The following is a 25585-nucleotide window of genomic DNA, read 5'->3' on the forward strand; positions in this document are numbered from 1 at the left end:
TTATAGAAATTGAAAACTCTTTAACTAATTTCTATAAAATTGAGAATTATATTTAACAATTATAAAAAAAATATAAAATTTTAGTTATTGTTATTATTATAATTAATAACCAAATACAAATGGGGGAACAAAATATTATGATGATAGAAAATGAAATTATTAATTAATTTATATTGAAAAATAAAAGATAAATTAGTATAATTTTGTTAGTAAATACCCAATAAAAATATATATTTAATAACAATTTAAAAAAACTTTCAATAAATCTCCATAGTTATACAAATGTAATAAATTTTTCAAAAATTTTCATAAAACTACATTTTCTTAAAATAACATTTTTGAAATTAAAAGATATAAAGTATTTGAAAGTTTATTTAAAATGCATTAAATAAATATTAAAAATTATTAGAATATTTTGTAAATTTTAGGAAAATTTATTACATTTGATAGATTTTGGAAAACCATTGAAAAATTATGTAATTTTCATTGCAAATTATTGAAATTTACTAAAGATAAATGACTATGGGAAATGGAAAACTATAATTTGAAAAAATAATTACATAAATTATTATGATAAAATAGTATAATATTGGAAAAAGGAAATTATTGGTTAGTTTATATTAGAAATTATAAGATAAATTAGTATAATTGCGTAAATAAACCATTTAAAATGAAAATAATTATTTAATGAATATTTAAATAAATTTGAATAAATTTTCAAAATTACACACGTATAATAAATTTTCCAAATTTTTCATAAAATTACATTTTTGAATATTAAAGACAATTTAGTGTACTTTTAGAAATTTACCATGTGGTTGATACCCAATATATCCTTTTGATAATTTCTATCATCATATTGGGTTGACGTGGATTGTGTTTTCAAAATTGGATCAAACCAGATGGTTAGACCAGAAAAATTGGGAATCAGACACTATTTCACCTCAAAACCGCTTTTTGTCCAAAAACTGTTTATTTGGCTAGCGATCTATTGACCTGGGTGGTTAAACAATCAACCCAGACAACAATTTTTGGCCTTTTTTGTTTTTCTAACTTTTTATTTATTTTTTGTCATAGCGGGTCATCCATTCGGACCGAACAGTCGGACTACCGTTCAACCCTAGAACGGTTCCCTATCCGGTCCAATTTTAAAAACCTTGGATAGGGAGTGGGTGTGTTGCTTTGAGCTTGGCTTGGTGTGTGATATGGCCTGACCCATGGACCAGCCCGGCCCAAGGCACAGCATGGGCCCATGCAGGCTCAAGCCAAACTAACCCCCCAAATTATCCTAGAGGAGGGAGGTACGACCTAGGACACCTCATGGGCTAGTACGGCACGACTCGCACTTTGTACGGACCACATGCGGGTCGTGTCGTACCAACCCAGCACGACTACCCAATTTACACCTCTACTTGAGCCCGCCCAATACTAGAGATGGGGTAGGGAAGTTTGAGGATTCTCCATCATTGATGAGGAGTGGGGTGCCTTGCCCCTGAACTCGTCCGACATCGAGGAGTGATTACCTTGCCCTGAATCCGCGTGACACTGGGGACGGGGTGGGGATGGGGTAAAGTGTCTTGACTATGGGGGTAGGGAAAGGGATGGGGTGCCCTGCCCTGAACCCACCCCGTTGTTATTCCTATATAATTGTTAATTATTAGTGGAATTGATAAAATTGTTAGCTTTTATAATTATTTTTATTTATTTAAAGTTAATCAAAATTTCATTTAAAAATTATTAAAATTACTACAAATTATTAATAAAACTAAATTTATTAAAAAATATTTGTTCATATTCAATTAACAATAATTATTTTTTATAAATTAACATTAAATGAAAAATAAAATTATTAAGTCCCTGCTAGTTTTCCATTTAAAATACTATTGGATATAAAGCATTAATAATAAAATATCCTTTAATTAATAATTTGATATTCCAAAGCAGCGTAAATTACCAATGAAACTATCTAATCCTGGTAATTGGTATAGCCATGGATACATAATGCTTCTCCATTATAGGAGTCTTTAGTGGATTCTTTTTATTTGTAAAGCAAGTTTTGATTTTGTAAGGTGCCAATCAGCTGGTTGGTAAAGTCTCCTAGTAGTAGCAGAAACTTGGGATCAAATCTCGCCTGCACCTAGATTGGATGGATTATGAATTGGGGGATGGGCTACCCCTGTTATGTGTCCCTTCAAAAGATATCAAAAATACAAAGCAAGTTTTGATTTTTCTGTTCTTGTCGAATGATAACTCATGAGATATTTAAAAGGGATCGTAACTCCACTATTCAAGCATGGGTACCTAATCAAGGCTTCTAATTTAGGGACGAAAAATAGTTTCAGCTTCTACTGAAGCACTTTTGTCTATGTGAAAGAAATGTCAAATGGAGAAGCTTATGGATTTCGCAATCCTTACAAATAAGTTGTATTAGCTGAACAGTACAGTTGTACCCAATTTTTGCTAGGTTACCAAATCTCCAAGTCGAAATATTCAGCCTACAATCTTATCGGGCCAATTGATAATGTGATCCCATCAAACTTGAGTCCAATCAACCATGGGCTTCAAGAGAAAAACCCACTGTCGGATTTGAATTAAAAAGTCAATCATTTGACCATTAATCGTGAAAATGAAAGGTTCTCCTTTGGATTATTAATTTAAAACCATCTAACATCACAATTTGGGCCCAAGTAATGGTTTTCCTCTGTCAAAACATAATAATATAAAAATTAATGATTTAAAAAATGATTTGGAATCAGAACCGTTGTGGCTACCGGTTTCCGGATTGATAGCTTAACCGTTTGGTTTGAATGGACAGTTTGTTCTGACAAAACAAATTAAAAAAAATAATTAAAATTAAAAAACAGCTAAAAACCGTTGAATGGATTAATGGTTTGATCGCCCGCATTAACAATTTGTTAACTGATTCAATAATTTTTTATCAGAAATAGGATTTGAGGTAAAACAGAACTAGTTGCCTGGATGATTCCCGAGTTGAACAGTCCAACTGTCTAGATCAACAGCAATTAAAAAACCATACAAAATACCCATACACACACTCATACTTATGACCAGGCGTCCCCTCAACGTTGCATAATGCAAATACGCTTCCATCAATGCCGTGAAGCAGAAGGCATTCACATGGTAGGAGTGGGACATCTACAAATCAATACTGCTTTAATTTTAATTTTCAGATCATTTGGCATAAAGGTGAAGTGGTGATCAGCGAGATCACATCTCCGCCCCACAACGCCTCGCAGCATCTCCGCCTTGTATTGGGAACATCACCCATGATAGTATCAGTTCCGGTGATATCATCATCATCAGATATGTTTTCAAAAGATGGCGGGGACGTATTGTGGAGAGTTGTGGGGCAGCCCTTGTGTGGCGGAGATGTGAACTCGTGATCAGCAATGTGCCAATAGCAACTCATTAAATGTAGAGGCTTCAAGTAATGTGATGAGCACATCCTTTTATCAGACTAATTGATCGAAGACAAAATGATGGTTTGGCACTTTTGTTGCTGCTTGTTTTGCTATTATAAGCGTTAATCTGTATCTTTATTGTCTTTTTGTGTATGCACCTCATTCTGTTGTTAGCGTAGAATCCATGGATGAATCTATTCCTAAGTCTTGTTTCGTTGCTTAGTTTTAGTGATTATTCTATATAAAATTGTAAAACGTCAATTAACAGCTTAAACTTTTAGATTGTATGATTATTTGACCAACTGTTCTAGTGTTTGGTCTTCATCGGGCCTATTATAACTAATTAAGTTTACGACACGATATGGGTGGGCCTGCACTTATCCATGCTTCAAGCCCAATGGGTGAAACATGAGATAAGAACCTATTCGAGGTTGAACGGTTCTTTAATAGTTTTACATTGAAAATGCTTCTATTTTTTTTTTCTTTTTTTTTTTTTTATCAAGGCATTGGTAGGAAAAGTGGTTGTTTATGCCTAACTAGAGATGTCAATTGGACAGATTTGGTCCAACTCGACTCAGTCCATTGCAAGTCCATTTATAAATGGACTGGACCCAATTCAGTCCAAATCCAGTACAAACCAAATCCAATCCAATCCATTAAAATGTAAATGGATTGGATTGGATCCAATCCAAATCAAATGAAATATAAAAAATTATATAAAAGTACTTTGATAAAAATATTTTCATAAAAGTGCTTTTACAAAAACACTTTTCTGAAGTACTTTCAATAAAGTGTTTTTCTAAAAGCACTTTTTGAAAAGTATTTTTGTAGAAGTGCTTTTGCATAGTACTTTCATAGTACTTCTGTAGAAGTGTTTTTATAAAAGTGCTTTCGTAAAATTTCTTTCATAAAGTGATTTTCTAAAAGTGCTTTCATAAATGTGTTTTGTATAAAAGTGCTTTCGTAAAAGTACTTCCATAAGTTTTTTGCAAAAGTGATTTCATAAAAATATTTTCATGTAAAAGTACTTTTATAAAAGTGCTTTCATAAAAGTACTTTTTTTAAAGTACTTTTATAGAAGTGCTTTTATTAAAGTGATTTTGTAAAAGTGCTTTTACAAAACTACTTCCGTAAAAGTGCTTTCATAAAAGTAATTTTGTAAAAATACTTTCATAAAAGTATTTTTATAAAAGTTCTTTTGTAAAAATATTTTTCATAAAATTACTTTTATAAAAGTGCTTTTATAAAAGTACTTTCATAAAAGTGATTCTATATTGTTTTTAATTTTGAATGATTTCAAATTGTACAAGGGTTTGGCCTTATGATTAAATTATTGAAAATTTGGTTTAGGTCTAACTCAAACTAATGAGAATATGAACCAATTTATTTTGGATTGACACAATCCAATAATTATAATAGACCGTCCAAATCTGATTTGACAAGATTTGAAACGGATTAGACCCAAACCAAAACTGGTCGATTGACACCCTATCCCTGAGTCCTATGTACGTTTGTGTGTTTCTAGTTGTATTTTGATCTTTATGTTGCAATGAAAAAACAAGAATGCATGTTTGATTTTTTCTTTCTTACTCACTTTCTTTTCTCCTGTTCCTATTTAAATCCATAAACAGAGATACCGAAACAGAGACATTATGGAAGATAACCACTTCACTTGTTATTACTTATCAAGAAGGTAGAACCATAGAATTACAAATTTCCTCGTTACAGTGAGAAATTTAATACGGTTTCCTTTTCCCTTTGCTTTCTTTCTTCCTATTTTGTTTTAATAATCTTTTTGTTTTCCCTTTTCCTAACCCCTTCTCAATATATTCAATGGCTCATGATCGATATAGATTCTCGCTGTATCAACTCTTGTACTCCATTTTCATTTGCCGTCTCTTTTGGTGTTTGTTGAGGCTCCGATTGACCACCCCATGTTCTGACCCGCTCCTCAGCTTGCAATGCCTGTTGCATCAGGAAAATCCGGTACTCGTTGTCATCAACGGGACTAATGCCTCAGTAAGAACCAATGACAGTTATCGTGATCTTGGAAGTAGTACGCATACAAATATATGTAGAGTACTGCAAGCAAGGTTCAAAGTATTGACAGGTGGCCTGTGTCGGCCGATACATATCATTCTGGACCCCTCCGATACACCCCTGTCTGATCGGTTCAAGGGGTAGAGGAGACCTAAACCGGCCCCCTGAGCTGGTTGCAAAAAAATAAAAAAATGTATATCGATTCGCCCAATATGCCATTATCGATATTTTGAACCTTGAATACCATTTCTACCACTTTCTTGCTTAAAATAAGAATCCACTTACCTCTTTATGCCAGTTAGCTCGGAGCATGATAAACAACAAAACAACAGTCTGAAGTAGACATCCCGCCAACATCCCTGTCCAGATGCCCTGCATGAAGAATGATGGCCAAGTGATGAGCTACTGCTTCAATATTTCTTATTTCTTAATTACTAGTAGTTTCACGTCTGTAGCTGTGAGTAAATAGGGTAAATTGCTTTACCTGAATGCCAAGATTGAACTTGTAACCAAGTAAGGCACCGATTGGGAGCCCAAAAATGTAGTAGGACACAATGTTTATAAAGGCTACTAAGAATTGCCAACCTGCACCTACTGCTACCCCTGAAATTTGAGGAACTCGTGCTTGTAAATGAATTGAAGTAGTTTTTAATGCTTAGTTTTCTATGTTGAGAGTTGAGTGACAAAATTCATTAAAAGAGAAGAACATATATACCGTGGAGAACTGGTTGGATGCTGTTGAGAAAAATGGTGGCTGCCAAAAGGTACCCGAGTTTGGATGTCTCCCTTATAACCACCGGTTTTGCCGTGAAAATTTTGGGATAATGGCTCCTGGTGGCTAGAATTGCAACAGTGAAAAATGTCCCAAACAGGACTGATGTGGTAACAGCCACCACTACCGAGAACTTTGCAGCTTTCGGTTGCTTTGCTCCAAGTTCATTAGAAATCCTCACGCTGTGTACATGAGAGAAGATCGATCAATAATATATATCATTGAATGAAGATCTAAGCCTCCACATGAACAGTTAAGTTAATTAACAGAGGAGCCATGCATCTTGACATATGCCCTCTTGAGGAAGTGCTTACCTGACAGCAGCATTGAAACCCAGAGCAATCATCAATGTCCATTGCTGCAAATTCATGCTGCAACATCCATGCAGGAAAAAGGGAGAAGAGAGGCAATTAATTAAAGAAGGGAATATAACATAAAAGAAAATGTAGGGAAATCCATGTTTCATGCCTTAAATAAAAGATGGGAAATTAAAAATGAATTGGTAGCAACTTACCAGATTGAAATGGCATCTACTGCTATTTCTGGATTTTTCAAGCGGCCAACCAGGAGAATAACTATGGTGTAATACCAGAGCTCCAAGCTGCATGTTATCAATTGCGTTTTATGAGTAATTAGCAACAGGAAAGATTTGGCAAAAATCGAATTGCTTGCATTGCATCTGAACTGAAAGTCTGAAATCCAAGTACTAACCACAGCATAATGGCCGAGGCGAGTGAGAGCTTCACAAAGGCAGCCAATTTTTCGAATGCTGACAAGGAAAATCCGGTCCATGCATCTGGAAAGTACCCAGAAACCACATAAACTAGTTGAGCCAAAACCACTAACCACCATGAGATGTTCCCTGCTATGGCAGCCCCGGCCAAGCCATGTCCAAGCTTGGTGACAAGTATCCAATTCAACAATGCATGGAATGCCAAGACAGCCCCAGAAATTATAGTCATGACCCAGACTTTGCTCTGAGATTGAAGGAACTTCTGTGTGGGGAAGTTGAGAGCATAAGCAAACAATTGAGGGATCACCCATATTGAGTACTTTCCTGCAAGCTCTGATATGTCATCGCTCTGATGAAGCAGCTTCAACATTGGTGATGCAAACACATAGACAGGCGTCAGAATTAGTGCTGTGACTCCGGTTATGATCCATGATCTTTGCATATAGATACCCAGCATGTTCATTTGCCCCGCACCGACTGCTTGTCCACATAGTGTTTCTAGGGCACTTCCCATCCCTAGCTATATATATTTATATATTAAACAGGAATTATTATAAGCAAATGAAAGTTTTTGCAGCTCAAAACTTGTAAGTAGGAAGATGAGAGTCAGTCATGTGTTTTGATTATTGGGTGGATAAAGTTACACTGATATCAAAGCTTGAGCAGGAAAGAAAAAAGATTCGATCAATTGATAGACGCCAGATTAAATGGGAGACGCTGGGCAATTCTTAGTATGATATACTTTTGTTTGTTCGGCTGAAGATGATCTAGCGTTTCCCTTTATTATAATTTATGGAGTAGTCCAGAAATAGTCTTGACTTGTTGTTTGTTTGGACCCCTGAAAAGCACTCTTGGTTCTTTCCACACACACACATACACTTGATAGAGCATAGTTGAGGGGACAGAATTAATGCAGACCACCCCAGATAGTTTAGGATGATTAAGGCCTGAATTGAGTTAAGTATATTTTCTTGCTCAACAATGTTTGGTGCTTCAGGCTTGTATACATGCAAGAATGAAATGGTTAATAATTTGAGTTGAGACCATTGAATCAACAGACATTACGCTTTGTCCGGTCATCTCTTGATTTTCACATTTAAACCCTAAACCCCTAATCCCTAAAACCCTATGTAACATGCATTTGGTAAAAGTAAAACATATGTCCTCCAACCAACCAGGTAGAATGGACAGATCACAAGAAAAAGGGGAAGACCCTCCTCCTCCAGACTTGGTCAAGCAGTCGAAACCCAATCACTAATCAACACTCTAGATCTCAATCTAAGAAACTTAGATATTACTCAATTTGCAATATGATAATTTGGTGAAATCCTATCTAATCACTATTGCCTAATTAAAGATTCCTCTCCGTGCGAACCTGAGTTTCACATCTATATATATTGATCATGTTAGAGTCGTTAGACACGATTTTATTTCATTAAAACAATAAATAAGCACGTCCCATTTCTTTTAAATTCAAAACTCTAATCACTATGGGTGGTCAAGGAGATTTTGGACTTGCTGCGATGTGGGAGTGGAAGGGCTAACAAATAACAAAGAAGATGAAGATGCACATCATCAAACTAGGAATGATTGTTTTTTTTTTTGTTGCCATGTACATGGACCATATCATCCATCTGATCCATTGTTTTGAAAAGTTCCCTCCCAACACGGACCCATTTTTGGTTCTTAACACACCTACCTTGAGTTTGGTAGCATCAAATGTATTAAAACATCTAGATATATATCTTTCCAACCTCTACGGTTAGCATTTTTATTATATAAAATAAAATAATACAACCATACAGTAATCTAATGGCATGTTCCAACTTCCATGATGAGAAAATCCTAGAGCTAACTCATTCAGAATAAGCCTGTTCTAAATCAAGTAAATAAAAAGATGAGTGAAAGCATGTCCAAACCAGCAAGAAACGAGGATGATGATGATGAAGAAGAAGAAACTTGTTCACAGAGAGCCAAAGCATGGGAGGATACATATACATTGAATGGAATAAAATCCTTGTTTTTCCTTCAATTTTGTTAATGGAGGGATCATTAATTCCTAAGAAAGACCAATTACAAACAAGAAAAGGAGAGCAATGTGAAGGGCAGGTATCAGTAGTACTCACCATGATCCCATACACAAAACCTTCAATAACATTTTGAACGATAGAGACGGCAGCTAGCTCCATATCTCCCAAATGCCCCACGAATGCAACCGTCACAAATCCAATGGAGAATTGAGCGACTGTACTCAATATTGCAGGTCCTGCTATATGCCACATCTTCTTCGATTCAACCCAGCTTTTATCTCCCAGCTTTCTCCTACTCTGTATGATCTCCAACGCCAACCTTCCTATCATCCCAAATCTTTGTCCCTCCATTGACGAAGCTTTCTTTGTTTTCTGTCCAGATCTCTACACTCACGCTTTGACCCTTACACTCTATATCACCACTTAGCTTTACCAACCACCCGACAAAGCCTTTGTTTCCCTGATCAAGAAATGTGCAGAAAGCCTCAGAGAGGTAAATCCAAGTCAAAGAAAACCCGGTTCGGAAGCATCTTTGGTTTTCAGAATTGAATAAACAACTCTGCAGGGTCGTTACAGCTGGTTTGTCAAACCATGGAGTCACCATCGCAAAGGCTCAATTGGGATAAATAAATACAACTTCTAATTGCTTCTGATTTTCGAAGTTAGCTATGAAAAGAACAAAAACACAGTGGGTTGGTGTGATGCGCATTTTAACTCGTTACTCGATGGCATATTCGATGTTGTTTTCCCTGTAACTTACTTCACCAGTTCAGACTGAAGCGACCCTAATCTAATCTTGCTGCCTTGGTAATTAAAAACCGAGCATTCTATTGCAGTTAAATTAAGAAGGGTTTCTCTGGTTTTGTTTTCCTCAAAAGATGAGATGAGAGCGTTCCGCCGACGGATGACCTCGTAGATTTCCTGCCATATATGCCAACACGCCAGTGTCCTATCACCCGAACCAGTTGATGTGATGATGTTTTCTTTTGTGTTTTAGCAGGGGCGAAATGTGATCTCCGCCGAGTTAACATCATCAGCGCCTCCCAATACAAGGTCGGGATGTGCTGCGGGCGCTGATGAGTCATGTGAACTTCTATTTCCGCCGGATCGATGGCAGCCTTAGAATGTCACGAGGGTAGTTATGCAATGGAAGAAATCCGTGCGACGTACGTATGATACAAGGCTAAAAGTTGCTTGATGAGATGGTTTTACCAAGGTTAATATTACTTTTTTCAAAAATCTTATAGGCGAAATGACAGTGGTGTCCCTTAACGTAAGCCCGTCAAGCGTAGACAAGACTAAGCCTGTGTCAGATCGTGACAGTCTCTCCACTCAATCCATTGTCGTCATCGACAATGGCTCTTCTTGTGAATAGGCGTCTATGTCTCGCACCATCCACTTGTCTGCCAGTTCCTGGGCTCACCTGGCCAACCCGGGTCTTGCCTATGTTGGTGTCCATTTATGGGGACGGAACCATTTCACCATGTCGATCTGCCTGGACTTCACCCCCTGTGTTGAGGTTACTCAAACCGCATAATGGTTATGTCGTTGAAAGTGTCAAAGAAGGGCCCTCGAAGAAATTGGATGTGATGCTTCGCGGAGGTGCACCCCATGTATCATCTTTACCTCAAGGCTTGACCGTCTTCTTGGTAGCTTTTCGGTGTTGCTACCGAACACGATGTAATGGGTCTACTCCTGTTGTTGGCGTGTGTCCTGGGTGTACCCTTTCACCATGCTGGCCTACAAATTTCACCTCACTGTGTTCGGGTTACTCAAACCTAGCCATGGCTGATGCTCTTTTGGCCATCGAAACTACACTTCACCTCGCCGGTTCGAGCTACATCTTCGCTCCAAGGGGGCTCCAATATGTTGCCTCAATGAGATCTGACCGCAATGTGTGTGCGAGTGTGGCAACTTTTTCCCATGATGTTGTCAAACATGCACTCGCCTTGTGACGTGAGTTGTTGATGCAAATGTTTCGCCTGTTGAGCTGAGCATGTCCTCCTGATACCTTGCCGATGCAGGGCCGCCATGCTCCAACGGCCAGTGTACCCACATTCCTATCATTCCAATATTGTGGCTTCAACCAAGGACCCATTTTATACAAAACTACCACTTTAGTAATATTCCTTGACCAACCGTCAACACCAACCAATTTCGGACTATTGCCCCTACCTTAGTAGTGTCTCAAACAAAGCTACAGAACAATGGCTAATCCGTCATGAAACCAAGATGTAGGCGCACTGCCCAACACCTCACCAAAATGAACAACAACTAATGTCTATGAGGAAGCATGGCACTCCCCCACTCAAACCGTCACAAAATGCCTTCCATGAAAAGGCTCATGTATCTGCCCCCGCATGAGCACAGCAATCAATGCGTCTGCCCCCACAAGGGTGCTGTTTTTGGGGTCATTGGAATGGGGACACGAATGAATGGCTACTTGCCAGGCTTAATGTGCATTGCTTGCTTAAACCAAGGTGGAAGTGCCTAGGGACCGCACCCTACAATGTGTTGCTTGTCGACATGACCGCTTCAACTGGCTCTGTACTAATTTACTTTGATACCAACTGTGGCAGTAGTTAGCTAGCTTGCTCTGATACCAACTGTCACGGGGGTAATTTTGCAGAGGAAGAAACCCGTGTGACGTCCAAGCCAAGGCAAGCCAAGACAAGCTTTTGTGTGATGCGAGGCTAGGAGTTACCCGATGAGATGGCTCCACCAAGGTCAGTAGCACTAGATCATGACCTCAAGTCGCATGGTTGGGGCTCTTAGGTGGCTCTTGCCAATCCATGGGAGGCGCCTCTTACGTGTTAAAGGGGGAAGGCCATGATGAGAGGCGACTTGGCGCCGATGTGAAGGGACTCCTGTATGCCGATGATGATGGGCACTTATGTGCCATGATGAAAGGCAACCGTTGGGCCAAAACACACCCGTGCGCTATGGGCAACGGGGTAGCTCACTCAGCTTGGGCAAGGGGCTGGCGTGGTGAAGGGTCATGCTTGAGCTAGGCCCGCATGCCAAGCCTCCCTTAAGTGTTGGCAGCGTAGTGCCAGTCCATGCACTGCTCCCATGAGCATGTGTGCGCCCATGAGGAACCCTAGTAGCCATTTTAGCCATTAACTAGGGCCGCCTCGCAAGGGATGATGGTTTGGGAGTGCCAAGGTTAGGCACCCAAGGAGGTCGACCACCCCTCCTCAAAGAGTACGTTTAGCTTTTGGAGGTCTGCTTGAAGATAACATCACTTTTCCCAAAAATCTTACAGGCGAAAGTGACGGTGGTGTCCCTTAACGTAAGCCCACCAAGCATAGACAAGGCTAAGCATGTATCAGACCGTGACAAGAAGGCAGATGGGACTACTGCTGTACTGTGGTGGCAATGATCTTCAATCCCCAGTCTTTTTTGGTTCAAAATTTTAGTGTAAAAGATGAATAACTTTTCACTCAAAATTAATCTTATCTATTTATAATAGCTCTATCTATATATTATATATTATAGTCTGTCATTTATTTTGAAAAAACCAAAAAAATGGTTGAACAATATTTTTTGATATTTTATCTTCTGACAATTTAATGTCATTAGAGGTCACATAAAGCTGAATAGTAAAACATAAAAAGATATTTGGTGTTGAGAGAAACATTGACAAGAAGCATTATCGAGATAATTATTACATAAATAGAAATAAATATTTATTTAATAAATGATTTAATCAAACAATATTCCAAACTCTATAAAAAATGAATATGTGACATTGAAATTGTACAACAAGTGCCCCCAAATGGTAATTATTTAGAGTAGAAATTGACCAAAATGGTAGCCAAAAGGGGAGATATTCCCAATTTACTAGGGTAGTGTGTTGTGAGTAGACGTGGGCAGAGTTCTTGTGGGCAGGTGATCCGGAGTCATGTGAAGATATGGTAGGGCATCAATGGTGGCTCGACATGGCTTGGTCAGGACACCGCATAGAAATCCAAGGCATCGAGTTTTTAGGTTATCAAGGAGCTGATTGGGATGGTGGCACGGATCATAACATCCTATATATATATATATATATATATATATATATATATATATATATATATATATAAGCAGCTTGTATTTAAAGTAGGCCATATTTAGGATTACTTAAGTTAAAAATAAGTATTTATTAAATAAGTACTTAAAAATAAATGCTTATTTGAATAAGTATTTATTTATATTTGGCACCTAATTTTTTCAAGTGCTTGTTTTTTAAAATAAGTACTTATTTTATAGTAAGCGTTTGGTAGTTTTTTTTTTCTCTAATACACACTTAAATAATATGTAATTGTGACTATTTTGTCTTTTATTTTCTTTTAAATTTTTAAAACATACCCTTTAAAAGCATTTTTATTAAATTAATTACTTTTATAAAAATTCTTTTAAAAAAGCACTTTTATGAAAGTATTTTTATGAAAACATTTTTATAAAAGTAATTTTATACAAATACTTTCTTAAAAATGCTTTTATAAAAATATTTTTATAAAAATACTTTCACAAAAATATTTTCATAAAAATACTTTAATAAAAATACTTTCATGAAAACACTGTATAAAAATACTTTTATAAAAAATTTTTACAAAAGTACATTTTATAAAATTCAACATCATGAAAATAGAATACCATATGAATGTGAAATGGGTTATGTCAATGTGAAACTTGAAAGCATGTATGATGTATCCTCTTCCCCTCCCACCCCCCACCAAATTTATTTATGTATAAAGTTGTTCACCAATCACCACAACCTCACCCTTTTTAAGTCCAATGCCAACGGCCAACCCAAAGTCAATCATTCTCACCAACTTTACTAAAATCATTTCAACTGATATGTCTTATATGGTTGTTGGACTGGGCTACTGCCATCACCCATATCAATATGAATTGCCAAACGCATACCCACTTTAACCCTTAAAAATCTCCACAAAGTTTGCTATTTTGAAATTCCGTGCCTATTGTTTAAAGCCGTGTTCTTGGCTTCTTGCTTTTTCCAGGTTGCAAACTCACCTGCCCTATCCTTATTGCTACAAGTGTCTATTTCGCCGGGGCAATGCATGCATCTTGTTTGGGGAAATGTCAATGATAATATTATAATTATAATATGATTTTTTATTATTTTAATGCTTTCTATATCATTTTCCCAAAAGCTTAATTTACTTTTTAAAGGTAAATAAATAGTTGAGTGATACCTGCCTTCTTATTACGTTTTATATATTGTTAATTGCATTGTAGACTTACTCAACCCAATCAAGTGCCACACGGGCCTCATTAACTAACCCCCGAACCCCGACAGTATGGTCTCATACCTCACCTTACCTTATCCACCTGAAAATTATAGCCTCTTTAAATTCTGTGCCTATTTTCAATTTGCACATAATTGATTACAAACAATAATCATAACCCTTCCTTTTACCTGATATGTACCCTAACGACACCCCCACCACCAACACTAATAATAAGCCATAGTATGAACTTCAGCAGGTGCAGGTGCAAATTACCTTTGCTTCGTAAGAAGTTTCCTTCCTTTCGGTAAGAGAAACCAGAGCCAAAGTCTCTGAGATCCCATAACGAGCTAATGGAGATGTAGTAGTAACCCCATACTACCGAATTCCTATTCCTATTACTGCCTGACCCTAGCTCAGCCAGTGAGATTAATTTGAAAAAGCAAACAAGAAGCAATACTAAACCACTTCCAGGGGAGGGGAGGGGAGGGGAGGGGGCATGGAGAAGCAAATATATGGGAAGAGCAAGCTCTTGGAGAACTTTCTTTTTTTATTTTATTTCGGCTTTCTGTTCTTCAAAGATCGTATTCCCAATAGAGGCCGATAACCAAATATTAATGAAAAAACAGAGCAATATAAGAGAAAGTGGAAGCTGAAACTAACAGTCTTAAATTTAATGCAAAAACGTTGGTATTAGCACTCACCATGATTCCGTAGACGAAACCTTCAATAACATTTTCAACAACAGAGACAGCAGCAAGCTCAACCTCTCCCAGATGTCCAACGAAGGCAACAGTAACAAGTCCAATAGAGAATTGAGCAACTGCAGTAAGTATTGCCGGCGCTGCAATATGCCACATCTTCTTCGATTCATCCCAGCTTTTATTAGCCAACCTTTCCTTACCCATAACTTCAAACGCCAATTTTCCAGTCCAGCACCTCTGTCCCTCCATTCCAAAGGCCTCTCTCTCTCTCCCTCTCCACTTCTCCAGCCCAGAACCTCTGTGACTCAAGAGATATTGGAAGAGTTTATAGAGCAACCAAGTCAAAATAAGTCCAATATAATACAGTGAGGGGACGTAGTAAATGTCAAAATATCAAAGAATCTATAAGGTCAGGTGTAGTAGAGTAGTGGATGTTTGTGAAAAAACAAAATATTGGTGGGGGCACATCAGAACATGCTGAAGGCCTGGCCTCCTGTAGCTTGAGGTTCTAGGTGGTTTTAGGAAGGGTTGGTGTACAGGATGACATGACATGGGGGAGGGTTGATGGAAAAGAGGTTGGTTAAGCAGGGAAAAGGACATTTTGCATGAAATTGCGTATAGACTACTTGAATTTTTTGAGGGATTACAATTTACAAAGAAGGGTAATGAAGAGGAACAGCAGAACGCGAGTATATGCTTTGATCTTAGCCAAACAGGCCGAGAAAGGTACGAGTTTATACAGAGTAACTCTGGTGCCTACCTGCGTCCTATTCCGAATCTCCCATGGCCAATGGGTGTCCTTGTCCATGTCCAAATCTCACATACAAGAGAGGGTACATAAACGTCAGGTGTACCCTATCTTGATCATAGAAAGGGAGGTGGTAGTTCACGGGTGGCGGCATTTGATTGAATCAGTATTAAACTGGGGTCACTGACATGATGAGAGCAGGAAGGAGGTAGGTAAGAATAAAGATAAGGTATAGAGGGAACACGACAACCGAGGAAAATCGATATACAAGCTGCCAGATTTGAAAATAATTTATTTCTGTTTGACTTGAAGAGAAAAAGATTTAGGCTAGGACTGATCGATTGCTAGAAAAATCAGGAACATATGTTCTAACCCGGATTTCTGAGTCCTGACTGACTGAGATTAGCATCAAGTCAAACAGGTTAGGCGTCTTTTTTTTGTTTGGTATTTGGTAAAGAACGGAGGTCAGGAATCTCGGTTCTTTTATATGCTCAAACCTTCATGTCATCTATTCCAACTCCTCGAATTCTTTATTTAGTTTTTTAGAAAATTCTGAAACTCTTGAAGGTTTGAGTATATGATATGGTTGGCAAGGTTAAATTTGTCGGGTGGTTGTTGTTCATCAACATATGATTAAACAAAAATCTATCACATCACGTAAACCAGACACTGGATCTTATGCTAATACAAATGTGTAAAACTATGAGCGAGCACGCCATGGGATCCATGCGTTCTTTCACGAGTACGGATCTCCTCCCAACAAAAAAAAATGTTTGAACTTCGTAACACCATCTATATCCACACATCTCATATATGGCGGCGGGTCTCAGTCTCATGGTATCATGTTGAAACAGTTTTTTGTTGGGAGGGAATCTCAACTCCATCTTTATTCTTAATTGGTTACATAGCATGTTTTACGGCCACGTAAGGATCTGCCCTCAACAAATCACTACAGCCAGACATGGGTAACATCTCCCCTTGACATTCATGGGGAGATGAGATGTTCCAAATATGCAGCTGTGCATGGTTTCCTGTTGGGAGGCTTGTTGGAAGTGCAGTTTCAGTTCCATGACAGAAGATTCCGATATATCTTGAGAAGCAAAGCATACATGTTTTTGCTGATGCAGAAATTACGTTCTTCTGATAAATATGTGGCAATTGTTTTTATTTTGGAAAACAAAATCATACAAATTGGCCAACACTCTAAATTCATCAAATGTTAATGGGATCCTCTTATCATAATTCGACAAAGTCAGGTAACTTGAGGTAATGTACAGACTAATTTCAGAAACCTGGAGTGGTGTCTACTGTCTATCAAGTATAAGCTAAAACAAAGAATCATAATTAGCAAGGTAAACAAGATTAAGGATACGAATGGGTGCTTCCAGGAGCGCCCAAGAACCACCCTTGCAGAAAAGCACAAACCAGTTAACTAGTTGGTGAAATTACCAAAAACATCAGTAGATGCTCTAACAAGGTAACATAATGGAATAAGACATGAGCTAGACTCCTATGTTAGATGGCAGTAAAGAATTTTATGCAATGGAAGAAAGCCAATGAAGAAATTTATGCAATGGGACAAAACCAATACAGCAATTCCAAAAAGACCAAAATCCATAGGCCTTCAATTCCTCTTTCCATTTCTAAAGAAGAATTATATAACACATTCGACTAATATTGATCAACACAACGATTGAACTAAAAAAATGTAATATAACACAGTCAAGGGCAGTTGCCTAACTCTCATTCAATGACAATGCCATCATATGGCTTCAATGGTTAATAATAAGCCTATGTTCTCAGTTTTCAACCTTTTCATTATCCTTTCATATGAATAATGAGAAATGAGCAAGGAATCATGTCATTTCTCCTCCCCTAACCTATCATTCTTCATTCTCATTCCTTTCATAGTTCTTCCTGATGTTGGCCCTCAAATTACAACTCTTATTGGCAATATCAATCAAACCTTACTGCATATGGAGATATGATTAAAAAAGTCAGCAAGCATCTTAGATGACATTAAGTATACCGCATTTAATAGATTGAACCCTTTATGAAGTCTGAAAGCTGAGTCAAATAGTACACAAGTGGATGCAAATGCAGATATGTATAGAATATATGGAGAAATTATTTGCGCTAGACTTTATGTTATTGTTTCAGGTTCCATGCATATAGAAAAAATCAGCATATATACATATTCACAAAGAATTAAATTGACTGTCATTGTCATTCTTTTTGGATTCTGTTAACATTCTCTCTCTCTCTCTCTCTCTCTCTCCTCATTCCAATTATAAAGAGGAATCTACTATCTCTGGAACCCGGTCAAGCAAGCGATTCATCTCCTCAGGAAATTCAACCTTAGCTCGATTAGTCTTTCCTCCAACAACCACTGTTGTTCCGTCTTGTAAGGCCCATATCTTTAGGATAAAGAAACAGTGAAGCACATTCAAGATTCATCAGATAACAGAAACAGTAAATATTTCACTAGAAGAGAGATCCATGAATAGAACAAGGCGAGTATTTCACCTGAGAATGAGATAGATAGCTAATGCAAGTTGTGAGCATAAGGGCACCAAATCCAGCATATACAATTGGAACCCCTGGATCAGTCTGAATAGAAGAATATTAAGCTGATAAGATATAGAGCTAAACAATTTTACAAATAAGACAATTATTTAAATCATAACCTTCAGATCAAGGCCACTACTACCAATGGCATCTTCAATTACTATTTTTATCCCATCAATTTCAATTGGAAGTTTCGAATTAGGTCGCCGGACTCCTGCAAATTTCCCCTCTTGATCATACAGGACAATTGACTGTAGATCGCGAGCAAGCATGGATCTGAGCTTTAGGGAAAATAAATAAAGGGAAAATGAGGTGAGAATTCATTCCTTCACTGTCCTGGAACAGATCAGCAAAAATAAAGACAAACGAATAGAAGAGCATACATTCCCTTCACATTAGGAGAATCAGAATCTGCAACTGGTAGGAATGTCCCAAAAAGCTTCTTGTCCCCATTTAGTTTAAGAGGTGCCACAGCCAAATTGAATGGTCCTTCATCATCCTTGCGTATCTGAAGTGCTGAAATACTCCAATCAGTCTGATATATAGTGACACCTCCATATCTCAAAGGGTCATTCACACTTATTGTTTTCCTCAGCACCTCTTTCCCATCGAGGTCAAATAGAGAAAGATCGGTATGAAACTGAGACACCTAATGGAGTGAAAGAAATGGAGATCTAATCTTTAGAAGCTTATTAGAGTCAAAAGGGTAAGAACTTTCATGATAATCTAAGGTGTAAGTCTAAGACAAATCTAAAAGGGAAAATAAGAGATGTTACCTACCTCGCCACTGTCATAGTAGTCCATGTAGAATCTGTTTATATGAACCTCAGTATTGAAAGATGACATTGGAGTAGAAAGAAACCCATTTGGCCTTAGCACATCTCCAACAATAAAGTTCAGTCCCTGTGGAACAGTGACTGAGCCTCTGTAGCTTCCAGCAGCACTGAGAGTTCCTCCTGCCATTATCAAGAGCATTGCTAAATGGACTCCAATTGGGGCAAATCGACCAGCCAACCCCTTGAAGGCATATAAACATGGTCCTTTCAAGAATACCTACAGCAATCAGTTTTCACAAAATGAATGATCCAGGAGCAAGGGCTTTATATTAGAGGAGAAAACCACATGTGGTCCAAACACTTATTAGCCAGAGATGTGGAGACTCTATAACTTGATGTACCTTATTAGTATAGTCCCTGCTGTATATTACTTTTACATCTTATTCTTCTTTTCTCTTTCAGCCCTGTATGGGCATTCTTGTAATTGTACATATCTTTTAATATATAAGAGACTCTTGGAGGTGGGGGTCATTTTATTCTTGACACCTCGAAGATTATTCTTGTTCTTTTCTCTATTTGGCCAAGAGTGTTGACAAGAGAAGCCTGATACCACACAGATGGCCATTGACTCATTGCATTGACTTAAATATAATAAAATGATGTATGTAATGGAGATATAATAACCAAGAAAAGTTAATACAATTTAAAAATCATGTAAAGAAAATATTGAAATGGCAAAATAGGTTGAGGAACATTTTATTGATATACCAGGTTCTCTTACTATCTATAATATTAGTAGTTATTTGTTATTCATTATTGAGAACTTCCTAGAAATTCCCTTTTTTTAAGTAGCTTCCCCATTAGACTTCACCTTGATACATTTGTTCGCACAAGTATCAATGTGTGCACATAGAAAATATTGGAACGTTCAACAAGTATTCCTTGTAATATATCTGAAATCTAAGCAAAGAACAGTTGGAAATTAAAGAGATAGCTTACACACTTATACGTTCAAAGTGAAAAACAATAGGGAAAGCACACAACACTAAGATCACGTATGGAGTACCTCATAACCAGCACCCATTAAAATAATGCCCAAGTCTTGAACTGATGCTCTAGGCAGAGAATCTGCATATTCTTGTTTGCGGATAGCCTCAACTGAGTGCAAGAAAGACCATCTGCAGATACTGATTCATTTGTTAAAGAAAAAGTCCAGATGAAGAAAAAATGATAAGATATGCAGAGGGAATCAGACCTTCGTGCAACCTTAACAAGTGGAATCTGTGTTGTGTATGTACAGGCCATGAGTGATGCAGCAAGGAGAACCAACATCCCCAAGAAAACAGGAGATGAGAACATGTGATCAAACCCAAGTCCAAGAACCCATCTCCAAGTGAAGAATCCCAACAAAGGATTATCTTCTGGGTACTTCTGGAAATAGAAATCTGGAGCTTCTCCTTGATCAATTACAGTCCCTGCATAACCAACGAATACATTGGGGAAAATCCAGCCATTAGAGAAATGCATCCGGGGTAAAGCACAAGGACATTCAGGATCAGGGTGCAGGTTAGAGATTCCAAAAGGTAAGGCAGGGGTACCAACCTTTAGAACTCGTAAGTAAGAAGGTTGCCCAATAAAATATTTAAATTTGGAGATGGCATTGTTGAAAGACAGATTATTGTAGAAATATAAAGACGTGCTCTAAATTATATTTGGTAGAACTGATCAACACTGTACATGCACTTCAAGGTTATGTACTGTGACTGCAGGGGGAGGAGAGGAAGAATTGGATATTCAAACTTTTTGACAAATTGGAAATAAAGTTTATTACCTAAAAAGTATCCCAAGTTACTTTTCATTCCAAAGAACAGATCATCATCATCATCTAAGCCTTGTCCTATGGGATCAGCTACAAGACTCCTGTTTCAACATTTCATCAAATTATGAGCACTTAAATTACTACTTCCCACCCAAGTCCTTTTCAGTCTGCCCCTAACTCTTCTAGCCCCTTCAACTTGTAAATGTTCACTTCTTCTAACAGGTTCTGTAGATGGTCTTCCACGCACATGACCAAACCACCTCAGTCTAATTTCTCTCATTTAATCATGTATTGGAGCTACTCCTAAGTTCCATAATATGACTTCATTTCTGACCCTATCCTTTGTAGTTTTACACTCAGCCATATAAGGATAAGCATTTATGCCACACTCATTTTTTGGATATGCTGTTTCTCAACTGCCCAAGACTCTTGCTCCATACAACATAGCTATTCCAAGGAACAGATGAAGGAATCAAAATTACCAAATTCCTGCTCCTTTGACATCTCTGCCATTCATGAACTGAAGTTTTTACTTAAAGGAATGCAGCAGAATAAAAGTCAACCAAGTTCATTTTCTTACCCTATGTTGTTCAAGTTTCTGTCTTTTTATATCTTCATTCTTCATTTGGAAATTTGTACACAGTTCTGAATTATTCATCTGAGCGTCTGCAACCAGAGGCAATGATTTTATTGCTGCTTTTTTGCTCTCCCTCCCCTCCCTTTTGGCTTAATCTAACTGTCTGGTTCTTCTGTTCAAGTCTATGAACTTAAACGACAAAATCTCAAAACCAATAACGGACGATGCCACTTATCGCAATTTCAGAAGTTGCTAAAGTTATACATGCCTACATGTTATGGAATTTGGGCAAAAACTTAAAAATCCGATGCTCAACGTCTTAACTTTCGAAGATAACAACATAAACAAATCAAAGAAAAAAGGAAGAGAGTGAAAATAACGACATACCTAGAGCCATAAGAGCTGCAATGGAAAACATTTCTCCAATAGCCAAGGGTAAATTAGAGAGGAGCGCTAAAAACCTTCTTGGTATCTTCTTAAAGAACCGCAACACCGGCATTGGACTCGACGAATTCTGGGACTTGGCCGAAGTTTCTTCATTTCCAGCAACGTCCTCCGACAGAGGCGGTGCCCCTTCAGAGAGAATTATCTTCTGGGTAATAGGTTTCTTCTTGTTATCTTGAGAAGTTTTAAGTTTAGAGTCAATTTTGAGAGAGGGAATTCTCCTATTGGGGAGAGCGTGAAGATGGCTATTGAAGAAGAAGCGCTGACATTTGAACGTAGATTGAAGAAGGGGAGACTTGGTGAGAAGGGCCTTTGGTGATACTCGCTTCAGGGTCTTGGTGGGGATTAGAGGCTCCATTTACAGAGACTGTTATTACCCGAAACTCGCATGGACTGAGAGACACAGCGCACATATAATGAAGACGTTAGCAAACCGCGAACAGTTGAAGAGAGAATATAGTGGATAACAGATAAGATGAATATTCCGCTTCTCTTCTAGATTTGAGATGGATCCAATGCCACATGATCATCAATCAAAACCGTCCTCCAAATATTTTTCTATTGATTCTTTCTTTCGTTGGTAAAACTAATTCATTGATCAACGATAAAACAACGGAAAAATTTCCGATTACTACCCTACCCTGTACTTGGGGCCTTGCCGCTTTGGTTTTCAAACCTTAAAACGCAATAATTAATTACCCGAACTTTCAAAATATCTATTACCAAAAAAAGCTTTCAAAATATGTGAATCCATTACCTCTCGTTAATCAACCCGTTAACTACCTGTTCGATGTCATCTAATTCTTTTTATCAATCATTCAAATATTCATAAAAAAATACAGTTTCAAATAATTGTTTTTTCTATTTAAGAAAATAGGGGTCACCTGTTTAATAGAAAAGGCAAGGACTTTGAATTCTTTAATTTTTTGTCAATATTTGGATGGTTTATAAAGAGAATTAGATGACATTTGTATCTTTTCAAATGCCACTTAACGGCTGGCTAATGGCAAGTACTAGGTTGATACAATTTGAAAGTTCGGATATTAAATTGTCATATTTTAAAGTTCAGAGGATCAAAGTGGCAATAGGCCCGAAGTACAAGGTACTAATCGGGAATTTTCAAAACAACAACAAGTACCCCCATTCCACTCCAAACAAACAAAGAAAAAACAAACAAAAACTTGAAATTATAGTACTTTGTATATTATAGATTAGAGTTTTATAAAATAAAATAAAAAAATAAATAAAAATTTGTTAGGTGGGGTAAACCATAACTTTCATTAAAAAAATACATTTACATATTCATTAAAAAATACAAAATTATACATTTACATATGTTTGTATATTGGCGTGTTGTCGTAGGCACCCAAAAATAAAACCTATACTCCTAAAAATAAATGCAGTAGTGCGAATAAGGATCGCTCCCACAGAGAGTATCTAACCTAGTTGTGTGCTACGTGAACAAAGATGGAGGGGGGGGGGGGTTGTATGTAACGAACAACAATTAAAAAGAAAGAAAATCAGAATTAAAAAGAACGAAAATCAAATGAGAAACAATGCAATTCAGAGTACTAAAATTAATCAAAAGAATGAGTCTTGGTCTAAGTCAACATCCACCATCAGAATTTCACTACTGCTCATCGATGCAAAGATAAATCAATTCAGACTTTGAATATTCATCGTAGGAACTATTTTCCTACATCTCCCTAATCTCAGTTAATCGGAAAACAAGCGATCCTCTTAACCCTTACTACTGAACAACCCCTAAATAAGCGTTAAAGATTTAATCCAGCAGTAGCCTTAAGCATTAGAGATCGATGAAGCTAAACAACACAAGCACAAGCAGTTGCATTTAATTCAGTCGAGTGTTCTTCCTAAGATCTAACAATTTCTGATGCAGCAAATCATTAAACCCTAGTTGCTTCGCAGATTAGAGGGATCAAACAATTACGGATCTGATATCTAACCTAGCAGTAGGTTGTAACAAATAATAAACTAGTAGGCCTCCTAGCAATTAAACGAAACAATCATAAACATGAACATAGAAGAACATTCAATATTCAAAGTATAAATCAAACAATAAAAATCAAATTAAATCTCACAGTTTTGTTGATTCTGAGGCTTCTGTTTCCTTCGACCAAGTATCAGAGTTTAGCCACGCATGGTCATGGTGAAAACTCAAGAAAAATCAGAGAAGAGAGGTGCGACAGCCCTAGTCTGATTGCTTTCTTGATTTTCTTTTTCTTCTTTTCTTTCTCTCTACTTTCCCAAAAGAAACCTAAAAAATCTCCTAAATTTTCTCTAGATAACAGTCTCCAAGTTTGACTTATCAAGAAAAATATCAAAGATAAGATAAAACAAAGTTCTAATGCAAGTGGGAGAGTGGTGATTTCACGCATGAAAACTTGCAGGCAAAGGAATGTTTCCAGCACGTCAGTAGTGCAGTTGCAGCTATTTCGGGCCTGATTTAGACCTCGATTCAGTCAGTATATATCAAAACGAAAAACATGAAATTTGTAGAATTTTTCCTTATCGTTCCAACGCATCTTAAATCATCCCAATCGGAGTTCGGATGAGAATGTTATGCCCAAATTACGACACAATGCCGAAACTGTCCAGAATTACCCGATTAGCCTTGTTTTTCACTTTACGCCTCCATTTGTGCCCTAAATCAAAATATAAGAATAATGAATGCATTTGGGCATCAAATAAGTATAAAAGACTAAATATTAAAAGAGAAAATATGATATTTTTTATTCTCATCAAATCCCCCCACACTTAGCTTTTGCTCATCCTCGGGCAAAAATCAAATTCACTTTCCCAAAAACACCAAGGTTGCAATGCCATCAACAAAGAACAACCAAGCTCTTCAATACTCATAACACATCATGAACAAACATTCTTAACAACTTTCAATTACTTAGTAAGCATTTTCACTCAAAGATGGAATAAACTAAATAGTAGACCCTCACGAAAATAAACACTCAACTCTCATGTTTGAAGGGTAGGTGTTTCGCTCAAATTCATTCCAATGGAGATGATCTACCATAGGCTTGCATATCTTCTCATTCTCCACCACTGGGATCACATGCATAACACAAATCAAAAGGACTTTTCAAGGGTTGTAATGGGGCTTAGGGTCAAGGTGGGAAATATTTGGGAATATAGCTCAAAAGCCATCGATACTAGTAAAGCAAAACTGAATCATTTGAAGCTCGAATGCATAAGACATGTAAAACCAATCACTTCATTCAGTAACTTCTTCAATTTTGCTTTAATGCATTTAAATCATGTAAAACTCCTGCATTAGAAAAGAGATCATTCAAAAGAACACTTTTTGTTTGCAACAGGGAACAATCATTCACAACAGCTTCCACTTTTGTATGTATAAACAACCTTCTTCTTCTTGGAATTTTAGGAGGGCATGGATAGTTTGTAACATCAAAAGCAATTTCCTCCATCATTCCTTTCATCTCTACTTTTATTTTTTTTTCTTTCAAAGTATATCAATCATTGGAACTCACGAATTGAGAATGAAAACATGTTCCATTTTACCATTCATAACCATACCATGAATCCAAATACCCCCACACTTGAAACTTGTACATCCATGCATATCATAATGATGAATAATGCTCCGCTAAGTCTATGGCTTGGGTAAGGGCATTATTTTTTTTGGGTTTAAAGCTTGTAACATGGGGTTGCAATGAGCGAC

The 25585-nt window shown here is 37.3% G+C and overlaps 2 protein-coding genes across 8 annotated transcripts in view; both read right to left on the reverse strand.

Annotated features, from left to right (window-relative positions):
• Positions 1-5072: 5072 nt before the first annotated feature.
• LOC104587384 (protein DETOXIFICATION 33) lies at positions 5073-15712 on the reverse strand. Of its 5 annotated transcripts, XM_088892609.1 has the most exons (9): positions 14939-15072; positions 9094-9457; positions 6946-7487; positions 6749-6835; positions 6549-6605; positions 6178-6416; positions 5947-6065; positions 5748-5834; positions 5073-5387 (listed from the first exon to the last, which is right to left on the reverse strand). In XM_088892609.1, the coding sequence occupies exons 2-9, from the start codon at positions 9346-9348 to the stop codon at positions 5253-5255; spliced, it is 1521 nt and encodes a 506-aa protein (XP_088748735.1). In that variant the 5' UTR covers positions 9349-9457; positions 14939-15072; the 3' UTR covers positions 5073-5252. The 5 variants fall into 5 exon arrangements, with proteins under 5 accessions (XP_088748735.1, XP_010243275.1, XP_010243274.1 ...); XM_010244973.3 differs by lacking the exon at positions 9094-9457 and having other exon boundaries at positions 6946-7328; positions 14939-15712; XM_010244972.3 differs by lacking the exon at positions 9094-9457 and having other exon boundaries at positions 14939-15708.
• Positions 15713-17774: 2062 nt separating this feature from the next.
• The window catches only part of LOC104587383 (cytochrome c biogenesis protein family), an 8849-nt gene continuing 1038 nt past the window's right edge, over positions 17775-25585 (reverse strand). Inside the window, exons 1-8 of one of the 3 annotated variants that reach the window (XM_088892621.1) lie at positions 21814-25585; positions 20286-20505; positions 20097-20208; positions 19035-19307; positions 18638-18762; positions 18374-18530; positions 18213-18296; positions 17775-18103 (exon numbers count right to left, since the gene is read on the reverse strand). The exon at positions 21814-25585 is cut by the window's right edge and continues 1038 nt beyond it. In XM_088892621.1, coding sequence (XP_088748747.1) covers positions 17975-18103; positions 18213-18296; positions 18374-18530; positions 18638-18762; positions 19035-19307; positions 20097-20208; positions 20286-20505; positions 21814-22228 — 1515 coding nt within the window. In that variant the 5' untranslated portion in view covers positions 22229-25585 and the 3' untranslated portion in view covers positions 17775-17974. Of the gene's footprint in view, positions 18104-18212; positions 18297-18373; positions 18531-18637; positions 18904-19034; positions 19308-20096; positions 20209-20285; positions 20506-21813 lie in introns of all 3 variants that reach the window. The other 2 variants (XM_010244968.3, XR_016079223.1) reach the window with 2 other exon arrangements.

The sequence above is a fragment of the Nelumbo nucifera genome, chromosome 1 (assembly GCF_055504915.1).
Source record: "Nelumbo nucifera cultivar China Antique chromosome 1, China Antique-T2T, whole genome shotgun sequence".
In the NCBI taxonomy this organism is placed as follows: Eukaryota; Viridiplantae; Streptophyta; class Magnoliopsida; order Proteales; family Nelumbonaceae; genus Nelumbo; species Nelumbo nucifera.

Excerpts from the sequence above, each read along its gene's own strand:
- LOC104587384 (XM_088892609.1), bottom strand. The coding sequence starts at position 9,348 with ATGGAGGGACAAAGATTTGGGATGATAGGAAGGTTGGCGTTGGAGATC. Across the intron at positions 6,417-6,548 it reads GGTTTCAATGCTGCTGTCAG|CGTGAGGATTTCTAATGAAC; the intron begins GTAAGCACTTCC and ends TCATGTACACAG. Across the intron at positions 5,835-5,946 it reads AGTTCAATCTTGGCATTCAG|GGCATCTGGACAGGGATGTT; the intron begins GTAAAGCAATTT and ends TTCTTCATGCAG.